Source organism: Gouania willdenowi, chromosome 22 (assembly GCF_900634775.1).
Source record: "Gouania willdenowi chromosome 22, fGouWil2.1, whole genome shotgun sequence".
Taxonomy (NCBI): Eukaryota; Metazoa; Chordata; class Actinopteri; order Blenniiformes; family Gobiesocidae; genus Gouania; species Gouania willdenowi.
In genome coordinates, this window is record NC_041065.1 from 17,174,849 (window position 1) to 17,190,380 (window position 15,532).

General features: G+C 37.7%; 1 protein-coding gene across 2 annotated transcripts in view; it reads left to right on the forward strand.

The window, feature by feature from the left end:
- The first annotated feature begins 8,423 nt into the window (after window positions 1-8,423).
- Window positions 8,424-15,532, forward strand: part of dnaaf9 (dynein axonemal assembly factor 9) — a 34,284-nt gene continuing 27,175 nt past the window's right edge. For both annotated transcript variants that reach the window (XM_028437801.1, XM_028437802.1), the window contains exons 1-14: window positions 8,424-8,567; window positions 9,775-9,854; window positions 9,955-10,071; window positions 10,152-10,276; window positions 11,950-12,046; window positions 12,125-12,231; window positions 12,315-12,392; window positions 12,540-12,641; window positions 12,713-12,768; window positions 12,861-12,996; window positions 14,702-14,783; window positions 14,885-14,921; window positions 15,004-15,088; window positions 15,169-15,245. In XM_028437801.1, the coding sequence (XP_028293602.1) occupies window positions 8,512-8,567; window positions 9,775-9,854; window positions 9,955-10,071; window positions 10,152-10,276; window positions 11,950-12,046; window positions 12,125-12,231; window positions 12,315-12,392; window positions 12,540-12,641; window positions 12,713-12,768; window positions 12,861-12,996; window positions 14,702-14,783; window positions 14,885-14,921; window positions 15,004-15,088; window positions 15,169-15,245 (1,235 nt within the window). In that variant the 5' untranslated portion in view covers window positions 8,424-8,511. The remainder of the gene's footprint in view (window positions 8,568-9,774; window positions 9,855-9,954; window positions 10,072-10,151; window positions 10,277-11,949; window positions 12,047-12,124; window positions 12,232-12,314; window positions 12,393-12,539; window positions 12,642-12,712; window positions 12,769-12,860; window positions 12,997-14,701; window positions 14,784-14,884; window positions 14,922-15,003; window positions 15,089-15,168; window positions 15,246-15,532) is intronic.

Here is a 15,532-nt window from a genome sequence, read left to right on the forward strand (position 1 = left end):
ACAGTGATTTTTCATGAATCGGGAGGAGGGGGGTAGCTATGGTTATTGTAATGATGAGACTCACAGGAAAAACTTTACATGCAATTAATTAATAAATGGCATTGCCATTTCAAATGTGTGTGCGTGGCTTACCATGAGACAGGTGTTCAAAGGGGAGGTTTGGTCCTCTCATGTAGTCCCTGATGTGGAACATCCCTTTATTGTACAGGTGCCTCAGCATGGCCCCTATTTGCCACACAGTGGTAGGCTCAGCGTTGTACTGTCGCTGCAGAAACAGTTCTGGTGGTGCGTAGGATAACGTACCTAGAATCCCAAAGAAAGGCTTTCAGAATCAATGACTCAAGAGTCAATGAGCAGAATAGTATATTTAAACAATTAGTTCCAAAACAAACCAGCATAATGACTGTAGAGCTTCTCTTGGACCACATCGCTACAGCCAAAGTCAATTATTCGGATTGAGAGGGTTCCTTTGTGGAGGGAAACCAGGATGTTCTCTCCCTTTATGTCCCGGTGAAGGATCCCGTTCCTATGCATGAGCACGGCAGCATGGACGAGCTGTTTAAAGATTATCTGTAACACAAGAAGACAGAAAACAGTGAAAACATAAAAGTTTTGTTACATTTTGTCTGTCCATTTACAAGGCAACTGCGTTTTGGTGCTTGAAAACGGAATTTTTAAAAAATGGGCTCCAGAATGGAAGTTTTTGAAAAGGCTTTCGTCTTTGTCTGAGTGCAAACAGGGAACAGACACTTCCTGTGTTGGACTGCAAAACCTCAGAGTGAGGAACATTGTTGTTTATAATGATCTTGAGGATTTAAGATAATGAGTTCACTGTCTATGTTCAATTATTATTATTGTTTTGGTTTTTTTAAACAAAATGTTTTGCACCTATTGAAACATAAGTTGATAAGCTGATGAATACTGCTGTTATTGAGTTGTTTCTATTGTGTTTTTTTTATAATGCTCTGTGGGGATGAGTTCCAATAAGCAGTTCCATTTTTGGTTGTTGAAATAAATGTTTATTCTTTGTATTGCATTGCATATGTTTGAAGACGGCCTAGAACAAACAAATATCATCATGTGCGGAGAGCAGCTCTCTAAGTGCGCCGCGCACTGATTTGAATAGTGTCGACAGCAATGGGTTCAGGCTTAAAGTGTGGTCAGCTTCATTCTGGTTCGTACGGGTTGGGGATGTCACGGGCCAGGTCAGGTCTAACTACGTAGGTCTGATTTTGGCTCTACTCTTACTCGTTTTCAGAGGAAGAGTCTCTGCAAAAACACACCTCCATCTATTGGCCTGGCATGTATACTACATTGTTTTTGATGTTTCCTGCAGTCTCATGTAAACAGAAATCTTTTTCAAAACATTGTCATTTGAGTGCAGAACTTTTTGGAAAGGAGACGTTTGGAGAAATGCTGATGAATACTGTACTGACCTTTGCCTCATGCTCAGGGATCTGTCCCTCTCTCAAATCCAAGAACTGAATAACGTTCATGGCTTCCAAGGGTTGCTCCATGACGATCAGGACTTCCTCCCGTAGCACGTACACATCCAACAGGCCGATGATGGCACGGTTTGCCTCATTGTCATTGGAGAGGAGGCCGGCCGCCAGAGCCATAAAGACCACCTCTGCTACCTCCTTGTAACAATTGCCCTGGCATTTCACCCACATGTACTCCACCATGCTTTTGGGAATATGCTTTATCGCCACCTGCAAGACAGAAAACTAGCATTTCATTGGCCTGTTCTGGATTTTTAAAGCCTCAATTAACTGAAATTGTGTATCACGTGTTTCTGAGATGCACTTTTGGGTTTTTCTGAGTATTTTTGTAACATTTCCGGCGGTAGTATCAAAACCTGATTTCGTCATTTTGGTTTATCTTATTATATTTACGCAGCAAAGTGCTGTTTATTCTCAAAGCTAAGAATAAATTGCCATAAATTACTGCTTAGAATTGAATAAATAACAATAAATAGATAGATGTGCTCTATTAATCTTCAAGGGGGAAATTCAGGTAATCTGTAATCTTGATTTGATCTAATCAATCACCAACGAATATAATCAATCATGGTGACAGTGTGCTGTGAGGTTACAACGTGTTTTTAAAGGCTACACTTTAACTGTGTATAAAATGTGTTTCTTTTGGAGTATTTCTTACTCTTTTTAAAAATGAACCGATTCAAAGTTCTTTGAAGGTGTCTTACACCAAACTGTACTACAGTCGCTTAAATCGCCCGTGATGAGTCGCTTTACCTTTTTGGTCGCTATATTGCTTCATCACTCACGTGATGTGACGACCAGGGAATAGTATGTGTCTCCTGCTGCAGCCTTCTCGCTGCAGTGGGAAAGAGACCTGCAGCCTCCGGCTGTACAGACAGTAACGGTCAGGGAAGTTGTTGCTTGAAGTCTCTTGAAAAGTTCAAATTTTTAAACTTTGAGTGACTTCCAGCAACTTAGGACGTGCGCCAAAGTAGCTGGAATTGCGCGTTGCATCGCTTGAAAGGAGGTCGCTTGACGTTCCGTCATTTACATTGATTTTGAATGTAATCTAGTCGCCAGATTTGCTTTAGCCACATTTTGGTGTGAACGCACCATAATGCCAAAGGTTTTGATCTTATCTTTAAATGTGTGGGAGAAGGTTGGAAACGTAAAAGCTGTAAACTTAAACTTACGGGTTTGGAGTCAGAGAGCCGTTTTCCTGCAAAGACGTATCCGAAACTGCCTTTGCCGAGCATATTTAACTGACAGTATTTGGCTTTAAACTCCTCTGCAAACACAGACAAAGATTGGTTAAAAGTGAGCAGATCTTATTCTTAAGAATACACACAACAAGGCTTGTTTGGTTTGTTTGGTCTTACTTTTGTTCCTGTGGACTTTGAAAGGGTTGTCAAAGCTGATTCTTGGTTCTGAGGAAGAGGATGGTGGAGTAAAATTGAAGAAAGCACTGTCAGACCAGTTCAGGGACATCGGGGCTGGGTAAGATGTCCCAAAGCTTTGGGACTCCTCTGTTTGAACTTTACACAATGACCTTCTGGCTTTGAGAATTTTTAGGGCTTTCTTCACCTTGAGGTCATTGCTTTCTAAGCAGCTTCTCTTATTTTGTGTTTTAACCTGTTCCTCAGCCTTCCGTTTCCTTCTGGTGCTGGTTGGTACCAGCTCTTCCTCAGCCTTCCGTTTCCTTCTGGTTCTGGGTGGTACCAGCTCTTCCTCAGCTTTCCGTTTCCTGCTGGTTCTGGTTCGTACCAGTTCTTCCTCGGCCTTCCTTCTCTTTGCCTCAGTGATGTCCACTGCAAGTGTGAGGGTGAGGTTGAGTGGCTTGGAGCCTTGGATGGAAGAGAAACATGTTAGTGTGTCCTGCACATTCTTTGTGTATTGCTATGATGAGGAGCCTACGGTCAAATCCAACAGAAAAATGCACTAGACTCTCGAGCAGTGTTTCTCAAATGGGGGTACATTTACTCCTAGGGGTACGCAATGGCAATACAGGGTTATTTAAGAGTGAGGGATAGGAAAATGAGCAAATAAGAGCATGAAAAATATTTCATATGTTTATTTTTAGTTTAAAATGATAATCATAATAATGGTTATGAAGATGATGTTAATTAGAACAGGAACCAAAAAAAAATACAAGGCTAAGTCTTGGTCCCACACCAGGCAGGAGATGACTGGAAATGATAAAAACTATAGAAATACATCTATCCAGGAGGCACTAAATACAGTTGAGTTTATTTACAAAATGAGATTCTTTAAAATGTGTTATCACTCATTTTTTCCATATTTATGCTTTATATTTGTTTCTTCATAGAATTATGAGCAAAATGCTGTAGGCGGACAAAGGGAATTTAGAAATAAGAGAAAGGGGGTACTGGAGCTTAAAAAGTTTGAGAACCACTGCTCTTGAGACAAATGGTTTCCATCTTTTTTCGAGTCGTGACCCCATGTCGATATGACAAATTTCTAGCGACCCCAGGGACATTTTTTTCTTCCTAGAATTAGTTCTTGATCATGTGTCTTAAAGTGTGTTACATACAAGTGTTGGGGGTAACGCGTTGTAACGATATTACTTTTTTGGTTAACGAAGTAAAGTAGCACTATCCTTACAATATTGATAACTAAATTACTTTACTATCTCCTGACATGTTTCAACTGTCGACTGCCAGTCTTTGTCAGTTGACTGATCGCCTTTGAAGTTTCTCTTGACTTCCATGTAAGTGTTCCAGTGAGATTCATTTTGTCTTCTTTTTGAGTAGTATGTTGAGTTGTCTGAAAAAAACGAAACCTCAACTTAACATACTATTAAAAAACAAGTCAAAATGAATCTCACTACAGGTGCAGCTGCAGTAGCCTTCGTTGTTACTGTAAATATGACTATAAAAAGCTACAGATGGACTGATATGCAGACGTGGAGCAGTGAGGAGGTGAATTCATAGAAACTTTTTAATTGAAACTCATCAGAAAACACCAAATCGGAGCAGCCTGCCTACCTCTACGTTTTGATTGGCCCTCATCAGCCAATAGAGTGCTACCTAATAACTGAGCCACTCTATTGGATTAAGAAAGTGTCAATCATCATAAATACATGTATACAATAAACAGGTGGATCATTCTAACTGTACATTAAACTAAACAACAGCAGAACAACCTGAACATGTTGTTGTTCTTGTGTTTACTACTGTTTTTTTTAAACATTTAAATATTTTATGCAAGGCCTCCACTTATCACACATTTATATTTATGCATACTTACTTGGTACTTTTTGTATATTTCACTTTTTAGTTGTTTGTTGCTGTAACAAGTGAATTTCCCTGTTGTGGAATTAATAAAGTAGAAATAATCAATGACCAATCAATCCATTAATACTATGCAGACAAGCTAAGTGAGGTTTGTCCATGTATCTACACGATAAATTAAGAAACTGAAAAGTAAAGTAACAAGTAGTGAAGTTACTTTTCAAATGCAGTAAAGAGTAAAAAAATCTTACTACAATTTCCAGAAGTAATGAGTAACTAGTAATGAATTACTTTTTTTGAGTAACAACCCAAACACTGTTTACAAATACAGAGTAGCCAGGAGTAGTTTCACAAAGTTATTTTCGTTCTGCATTTTATTTTAACTAGATTTATATTTCAGAAAATGTAAGTTTAGAATACAGAATCAAGTTTTTTTCTGGTTCTGATTGTTTGGAATGTATTGTGTATGATGTGTTAATTTGAAAAAGAATAATAATAATAATTATTATTATTATTATATTTTAATATGTTATATATATATATAATCAGTAGTGTGTTTTTTTTGGGTTTTTTTTTTACCATTCATCATTTGACCCCATTTTAATTTCAGGTAACCCCACATGGGGTCACAACCCCAAGGTGGAAAAACCTTGCATTTCTCTCTAAAAACATCACTTGGTATAAATGTGTTAATATAGAAAATTATTCAGAAATAGACTTTTTCATGGGAGAAGGTTGACTTTTGAGTGAAGTGAATGTTCTTATGAGGCCACGAGAATGCAAACATGCCATAATATTCTTAAAAAACTTCTTTTTTTTTTTTTTTACATTTGCTTTATGAAACTTTATATAAAAATGTTTTGTATGAAACTAAATACATTAATTATTGAGTCATTAAGTATCTATCAATGAATGCTTTATCCCGGTAATTTGTGCCGGACTGTCATGTACATTTCAAAAATATATATATTTTGCTCAACCATTTTTAACACTGAACACCTGTGATTTTACAGCAAAGAAAAGCTAAAATCTTACAAATAAACTGTCTTCCATCAGAAATATTTGCATAGAGAGTTAAATGACCTTTTAAAATCCTTAATAACAGCTAAACTCAGATCCCAGGACTTACTGTGGCTCTCTTTGGAGATCAGGCCCACATACATCTTCTTCACTTTGGTTTTCATCCTTTTCAACGATGCAAAACTCAGTACTTTACAGCAAAGAGTATCGAGAAGGAGTGAGTTTGTAGAACTTTAGATGAAAGGGATGCTCTGTCACAGGGTGAGTGTCTAATGTTTAGGTTTGTGTCACCATGGAGACGTGTGTTCTAAACTGCTCTTTGATCTTCTTGCATTATATATATATATTTAATATGTCACCATAGAGTGTCACCATGGAGATGTGCGTTCTAAGCTGCTCTTTGATCTTCTAGAATTATAGATACTAGTACAGTGCCCAATTTTCCTGGTTTAATTCTATGGGACATAGAATTTAAATATTTTTTGAAATGTATGTTTTTTGGGGTCATGTGTATTTTTGTATTTATGACTTTACTAACTCATAATTATGACTTTGTTTCTCATAATTATGACTTTCTTTCTCATAATTATGACTTTCTAACTCATAATTATGACTTTCCTTGGTGATTTTGTATTTTTTTTTAGTGGCGGAAACGGGCTTCCATTGGTTTTTGGAGTCAGATTTGTGTATTCATTTTTTTGTCCTTTGGTGTATTTTTCAGTCGTTTTGTGTGTTTATAGCATTTACTTTGGGTGCTGCTCAACATTTGAACAAGGCCACCTCTTACCTATGTCAGCTCTAAGGCAGTGATTCTCAACTGGTGGGTCGAGACCCAAAAGTGGGTCACAGACCTGTACTGGGTGGGTCGCAGACAGCTGATCACACATACATAATTACTTAGGGCCTCATGTTGGACTTGTCTTTTATTTATTTTGAAAGAAACTTTTTTCTTTTGACAGGCATGCTCTGAAATGCATGTTACACAGGAAAATATATAGATTTATGTTTTAAAAAAAATATTGTGTGTTTTCAACAGCTATTTTTGAAAAACAAAATTTGGTTGGTTGAATTCTAAAAAAAAAAAGGGGCCACGATTCAATGACCATGGCAAAATGTGGGTCCCAGGGTGAGACCAGTTGAGAACCCCTGCTCTAAGGTATACTGAATTTAAAAAAACAAAACAAAAAAAAAAACACTCAAATCTGGCATGTTTTATTTTCAAAGTTGAACAGGGAGGAAACCAGAGTCATTTTGTTGTTCTGATGCATGTTTAACTGTTGTTTTATGTATTCTCATCTTTTGTGTTTAGGGAGTCATTTTTTGTCAAAGAAAAAAAAAAAGTAAAATAAGATGATTGTGATTTTGTCTCCTCATGGTGTAATTTTTTATATTTTTCTATCATTTGGGATTTCTTTTTTTTAGGTTACATTTGTGTTGTTTTTTCTGATTTTGTATTTTAGGGGTCATTTCTGTGTATTTTTGATGGGGCCCACCCCAAATTGCTAAATCTGCCACTGCGGGCTGGGATAAATAAAGTACTTCTGATTGAAGGACCCCTTTAAATGAGTTCCTGATTGGGTTTGCGTCTTCATTCTTTGCTCTACAGCTTAGGTTCCCAAAGTGGGGTACCCCCAGGGGTACGCAAATTGTCATAGGGGGTACATGAATAGAAATAATGAATAAAAAAAACATTGATTCATCTACCTAAGTTTGTACTTTATGTATAATTTATATGTCGTGTAAAGTATGTAAGGCACCAACAATATCCAAGCAATAAGTATCATATCAGTCCCAGCAGGATTTAATCTTTCAAATTTCATACAGTTTGAGACCAAATTTTATTGAATTTGTGAAAATTATGTTAAATGATTGTAGGAAAATTGACTTCTTTGAAAATTTTCAATTTTAAATGACTGCAGTCTTTGGAAAAAAGCATGGGAAACTTGCAATTCTCCAAATATTGTGGAATATACAGTGAATTTGTGTATTTAGATACCCTAGCTGATTTGTCTACAACTGAAATGCTTGGTAATCTGGACAATAATTTATGTTTTTTCTGTCTTTTTTAACTTTCTCCTGCAGGCCAAATTTCATGGTCTAAAGGGCCAGATTTGTGCTGTAGGGCTACGTTGTATGCGACATTACATTATTATGTTTTGAAGTGTGCAGGAATAGGGGGTACATGGCTTCATGTTAAATGTCTGAAGGGGTACGGGACTGTGAAAAGTTTGGGAACCACTGCTCTACAGTATACACAATGATTCATGTTTTCTCTATAATTTTTACTTCCTCTTGCGGCCTGAATTGGATGCTCCCAGGGGCCGGATTTGGCCCGCGGGCCATGAGTTTGACACTTGCTGTGTAACCTATGGAGGAATCTAAATGTTGTGTTACTGAGGGATTGCACCATCACCCATAGCAGACGTCCAAACCAAGCGATTTTATACTTTAGAAGGGGAATCTGTTCGTATGACTTAGTAGAAATCAAATCGTTTCACGATATATTTGGCTAACTATTCAATTTAGGCTTTCATGTAATATAAATTATTATCTATTGTGATGGTGATTGTCAGTATTGTTATCAAAATCCCGTCAAAGTGAAAAAAGATATTCGGTTAACCCCCATTTGAAGAATGGTTTAGCCCGTTGCTACGCTTCCAGCTGTAGATTCTCTATGGTGATGGAGAAGAAAATGTAGCTGTGTAGCCTAAATCCTTCTACGTTTCTTCGCTTTACAGAACGAAACGTTAAAAGCTGCAATGGCTGATCTCAGGAAAGTGAACGGGAAATTCACCGGGGTCAATCCAGCCGTCAGGTAACGTCAACATAGAGATTTATTGAAGGAAAAGCGTCTCCGCCGAGTGAAAGGCTGCTGTGGCTAATGTTAGCTCCATGTCTCTCCATTATCTACCGCATCCCCATAGCTACCATTAACATTTGTAACAGTAACTATTATAAATGAGTACATACTAAGTAACATCACATAATAATTACATATAAGCGGCTTTTGACAGGAACGTCAAAAATGTAGTTGTAGTGCTCTGTTGTATTAGCATTTGTAATGTATTTCATTTGTATTGACAACAACAATGCGATATGGAAAGAGTTCATTTCGTCAAAGCTACTAAAATTGCTCCAAAGCAGGTCATAACTATTTCATCTTGTAGATGTAACATAACCTTAATGTCATAATAATAATAATAATAAATCATTATACTCACCCACAAACTACCTAAAACATTATATATATATATTGTTTAAACATAGTGGCTGTGATGGAAGGAATTAATTTAGCTAAATATAATATTAAATAGTACAATATAATTACATTGGTAAAATATGAAATTCATTTATTGTGTTTTTTATTCATCTATCTATTTATCAATCATCATTCTATCTATCTATTCATCTATCTATCCTCCTCTAAGGTAGCTTAAATAAAAATGTATCTATTGGTGTAAATTAATAAGGCCATGGCTATGGATACGTTAAACATATGAATACGCAGCGCCCCTCATTGGCCAGTTTAGGTCACGTGATAGGTGCATCACGTGACTTAAAGTTCCGTCAATTGTATTTTAGCTCATATTTATTTTAGCTACCCCGCTAACCCTTTTATTTTAGCCCTATCCCAAACCCTACCCCTATCCTTAAGCCTATCTCTAACCTTAACCCAGGAAATACCCTAAAATGTTTATTATTGTCGTATATGTATTTTTAAAGGTGGATTTTGCCCTGTTGAATATGTTAAAATGAAAAAATCTATATGACAAAAGTGCGATTGAAACCCGTGTTAGTGAAAGGAAGAATCCTTGTGTGCGGTGCCTTAGACTACTCGGCCATCCTGTGTAGCCTATGGCTACGTTTAATGTATCTCTAGACACTTTCAATTAATAATTCCAAGGTTTATCCTCTACTTGTGAATGTTCACAGTTTTTGGCTTTTTTTTTTATTTGTGAGCAACAGTTTAGTCTTTGTACTGAGAAACGGATCAGTGTGTTATTGTAACATTTGTTGTACAGTTGCTGTCGCTTGCGTCAGGTTCAGGCTCTGCTCTGTGAAACCGGCTCAGTGACACCAGACGGCATCCTCTGCTCTCTGGGTACGTTACAGCTATTTGCCCGTGTTGACTCAGCATGTCAGTTTAGCCACACGACCAATTCTTTCATCAATGGTTGTTTGAGTAATTTTGTTGATTGTAGGAATCGACAGCAGATACAATGAAGGGTGCACAGAGTTGGCAAAATACTTGTTCTATGGATTATATGGACGTAACCTGCAGGTGAATCTGGAGGAATTCCCAGACGAAATGCTCGATGGTGAGGGTGCCATCTGTTTTAATGATGTTTCAGCTCTCTCTGCACTAGCTTTCATCCCTTGTTGGTTGTCTTTGTTACAGATGTGATCCTGCTGATCAAGGCTCAGTGTGTCCACCTGTACTGCAACCCCCTGAACTACAGCTACCTGCTGCCTTACGTGTCACACTGGAGGAACCTACACCTCTACTGCATGACTGAGACTGAGGTAAAGAAAAAAAACACCTTCCTCACTACTTCACTGCAGTGTGGGCGATGTTGGTGTGCTCGTCCAGCTCAAACATTCACTAACAATCATTCTTGTCTCCACTTTTTTATCGTGTCTAAACATTGGATAAGCATATCGGCGCTAATGTTTCACTTTGTTCCAAAACATGTTTTTTCTAGTTATCGTGAATTCATATGATCGGATCGGTGATTGTTTTTTTAAACTCACTGATCGGTGATCGGCCCAAAAATCCTGACCTTAAAGCCTAGTGAGAAGTCACTCAGGGAGGGCGGCCGAGAAAAGCTTTTACACAGCCTGAGGAAGGTTGTGTGTTGTGTGAGCACTACTATATACTATAAGTATGATTAGGATGATGACTGTTACTTCCAAGTTTCCCAAGATGCATTTCAAACCTACGACAAAAACCTGAACCACACTGAGGTTAAATATCTCTGTTAATTTGCCACCTTTGAAAGTTCTGAAAGCATTTTAAGCAAGAAAATATCCAAGTAGAATTTCAACATGTGGTCATTTGATCCATAAAACTGACAGAAACACAGTCCATGCTAACATTGTGCCACAGACAAAACTTCCAGTTAACTTCAAAACAAGAGCCCTATTGACAAAAGCGATAAAAAGCTAATGGAAGACAAGAAGAGATGCTTTTGTTGATGTTTAACTTCTAGCTTGAAGCCGGTCCATGACGATTTTACAATACGCTCGCAATGCATCATGGGGCAGTTAGGTATGAGTATGACTAGTGTGCATACTTAAAAAAGGTCCTGATATAGTATACATCCGGGTATTTCTCGCATACGCAATCTTTTTTTATACTATCTTGGCCTGAGCAATATATTGTGAGTGAAGATATATCAAGCTTTTTATTTTGATGATATGGAAATGTACAATATGGCCTATTGTATATCAATATATTTTTTATTTTATAGTTATTTTGTATTATAATACTGATTTTAGGAGCCACTGCTTTTGTTACTTCTCAGAACAGCATGAAAAGCACAGTTACTGTAGATGAATTGCTGAGTGCGTCCTAACCTAGACCTTCCCCTAAACATGAAACAGTACAGAACTCACTCACACATGCTGTCCCTTTTAGGAGAAAAAGCCAAAAGTGTCATATATTGTGCAGTTGTTTGTTAATAAATGTACCTGTTTGGCAGTTTGCATCAGCAAATATTATCTAGACTTTAGAGATTTATATTATATTATTTTATATAATTTTGGTTCATATCGCCCAGCTCTAATACTTTCTAATGTGAACTCACCACACACTCATTTTGACGTCAGGCTTACAGTAGTATTAGTTGTATTAGTAGTATGTTAGTATGCGATTTTGAACACAGGCAATATGTTTTTTCCCATCAGACATTTGGGTGATTGTTGTAAAGATGTCTTTCTTTGATTGTGTCTGTGTGTGTTTGCCATATAATGGACTGGGGGACCTATTTTAACGTCTTCACAGCCAGACCAAAACTTGTTGTTGGCTTTTGGACAAATATTTAAGTCAACATACCCTTAAAAAAATAAACAAAAAATGGATCAGAGAGGGACACGGTATCTACAATGTGCTTAAGTAACCCTGATTGAGGATCATGCAGTACAGCAACGAGCCCCAACATTTTGTGTTTGTGGTGACTTCTCACCCTCACACACAGTATGAAGATGAAGAGGCTGCAGAGGAGTTCAAAATCTCCAGTTTTGTCTCCATGGTGCAGGACTGCTATCGCATCGGGGTTCCTCACAGCTCTCAGGGTGAATATCTTTCACAATCGCCTCTTTTTATCAAAGTCCTTGTTTGTGTCAAAGTCGTTGCTTTTCTTTTGATTTCAGGTCACATGCAGAGGTTTGATATGTTCATGGTGGAAAAGTGGCCTTTGGTCCAAGCCTTTGCCCTGGAAGGCATCGGCGGAGGGAGCTTTTTCACCATGAAATACAAGGTAGAGTAAAAACAAAGGGCTTAGTTTGTGTCATACTGTACTGTACTGTATATATCATTTCAATGTGATTTTTGTTTGTGCAGCTGATGGACATGAGTGAGAAGCTTTGGCAGGTTTATGACAGACTGGACCCAGTGTCTTTGAATAACCTCCTCACAAAGGTAACACGCAGTCTGTCACTATTCTTTGTATTTATTAGAAACTGTCGCATATTAGTGACAATATTGGTATAACTAAAATGTAAAGTTAGATTTCATCATGAACACTTACTACAATTACTTGATTCTAACTACATGTTGTGTTTTTAGGATTTGGTGAGCTTTGAGAAGCAGTGGAGCGGCTTTTTCTCAAGCATGGATCTGGAGAATCATCTGTCCATAGTGGAGCTATCAGAGGCCCAGGCGGGAGAGGTTTGTTTAAAATCACTTCTAAACATCCCTACATTGATCAAAACTGTGATGCATGAACTCTCAATCCACAGACATTTCGAACCTATTACTCTCATGGGCTGATCTCGAGCAACATCACAGATCTAAGGTAGATTTATTTCTAAAACATTCTCGCTATTCCAACAGTTGTGGCTTTAAAAAAGGGAAGCGTTGTTTAATTCATGCGATTCTGTGTTCCAGTAAAAGCCGTCAGCCTTTTGTTTTGTTGGGGAAACATTCATCCTCAGAGGACATGAAGAGCTACTCGTTCAACTTCCCCTCAGAGAGCCATCAGGTCCGCAACACCGGACCTCGTGGCTCTGCAGCCAAACACATGGTACGTATGCTCACATGTTTCATACTGCAGTATCAAATGGCTTTATACACGTGTTTTTATTTTTTTTGGAAATAAATAAAGGACCCTCCCTTCCCCTAAACTCTGAACTGTATTAATTTAAGCATTGTTTTTTCCCTGAAACTGAATACACACCGACAAAATGCTGAACCGCATACAGATGTCTCCTATACTTGTATCCACATAGACATTATATATTTTTATTTTTTTTTTTTTTTATTAAAGAGTGGTGCTGGCAGTTGCTTGCGGGCTAGATCATCAGGCTAAAAATGAAAGATCGAGATTCAATGCAATTAGAAAAGGAGTCCAACGCTCCTCAAAGCAGGTTATTTTATTTTTTCTGAGAGCAGACATCTTTTCCATGGAAATAAATTCTATGAGGAGATTTCGCCATTGGCTCATGCTTAACGATTTTTATCTTTCCAATTCAGTAATATTGTTTTTTTTTGCTATGGCGAGTGCCGCAAAAATGGATTGTGATTGATTTACTGGAATATCAAGCATAGTCGGGTCTCCTAACAGACATAGATTTGGAGATAGAGGAACCCTGCAGTCCAAAATGGAGGACAGTTTTTCAGTGATTAGAAACCAAAACTGTTGAACTGGCGAACAAAGCCATACGGCATGTAAATATGAATCAGCTGTTCCCTGGGTGCACTGAGAGCAGATGTCTGTTGGGTAGAAGCCCATTTTATACATTTTCTGTTGGGTAATGTGGGATCTGTGGAGGACCTTGTATTGAATTAGCTGAAGATTTATGTTTTTAGTCATCTTAAAAATATTACAACAAATTTCTGTCCAGAAATCGGTGTTCGTAGTGATTGAGAGTTCAGCGTCCCATTTAGTGATTGGTATGTGATTAGAGTTAGTGTTCAAGAGTGCTCTGTATATTTTTGAGAGTTTTTTTTTGTTTTTGTTGAGATTTTTTTCATATATATGGCGAGTTCTGGAGGTTGCAAGGTGATTAAATCTATGTCTATTACATAGACATTATAGATCAGACATGTACAACTGATGGCCTGCGAATCACATGCAGTCCTCAGCCTAATGTTCTGTAGCCCCAAAATTGACTAATGATTGAAAAACATAAAATAACAAAAAAAAAAAAAGAACTGACTCCAAAAACACAAAGAATGACTAAAAATATACACAAAAAGACTCCAAAAACAATAAAAATGACAGAAAACACAAAATTACTCAAAAAACACACAAAATTACTCCAAAAAACATAAAAAATGACAGAAAACACACAAAATTGAAGCAATATATGTGATATGGAAACAGAACTCTCTCGCCTGGTCAGTTCTGGCCAGACTGCCCTAAGCACACTGATAGCATACACCAAGGTCTCTGCCTGAGATGTTTTAACTAACACTATCAGCAACACACAAACAGAGAGAGCACCAAGCAGCAGCAGACTCACAGGGACACACACTTCCATACACCAATCTGTGGAATCCAAAACTCTGTGTCTGCATCTGACTAACAACCCTAAAACCTAACTTTGTCTCATTTATTCAAACTGTCAAAAAAAAGATCACAAATCACTGCTGTATTAAATATATTTCTAATTGAGAGACTAGCACCATCTGGTGAAAAACATTGGTACTGCTCGTAATAGTGGTCGACAATTATCTGCATGCTTCTAAAGTTTTTGATAAATCTCTATGTTTAATTTCTCACATAGATTCTGCAGTGCGTTGCTCCCAAAGGACCTCTAGCCTGCTCTCGTACATACTTCTTTGGGACTACGCACTCCCCGTACCTTGGTGAGCTTCATCTCACGTTATTTTGGTCCATCCATTGTCTTATATGAAGCAGTATCAGTACTGCTGTATATTATTACATGCATGTCTTTCTTTTCCCACAGGAGTTCAAAACACAGAGCAGAAGAAATCAGAAGTCCTGTGAGTATTCCTTTTTGTGTAAAGTAATGGATGCTAACCATGTGAGGATGAAGACATAGATGGGCTTTGTTTCATCTTGCAGACTCTTGTCCCAGATTTACTCTGCTGTTGTTCAGGGAGTACTTTCAGGAATCAAATGCTTCTCCTGCACCAACAGTGCTTCCAAGGTGAGGAAGGAAAACCTCTGCTTTCACACTGACTGTCATTCTGTACACTGACACAGAGTCGCTCCTGTATATTCACTCAGGCTAAGGAAGTGGCAGAGAACACCTTTCTGATGACCCTGGACTCACTGAATTTGAGTCAGTACCGCAGACCTCTCAGGTAAATGTGTGTTCACTGCGTACATCAGACGCAGGCAGCTTTTATCACACAGTGGGCCACAAGAATGCGATTGACTGATTTGAGGGTCAAATTTTGCATATTTTCCTGTCATGTTTCTGTATTTTTGTTGTTCTCTTGCATATTTTTATGGAATTTTTTTGTCTTTTGTGTATTTTTATTTATATTTGTGTTGACCTTTGTGTACCTTTCAGTAATTTTGTATGTTTTTGTAGTAATTTTGTATGTTTTTGCTCTCCTATTGTGTATTTTTCAATTATTTTGTGTAT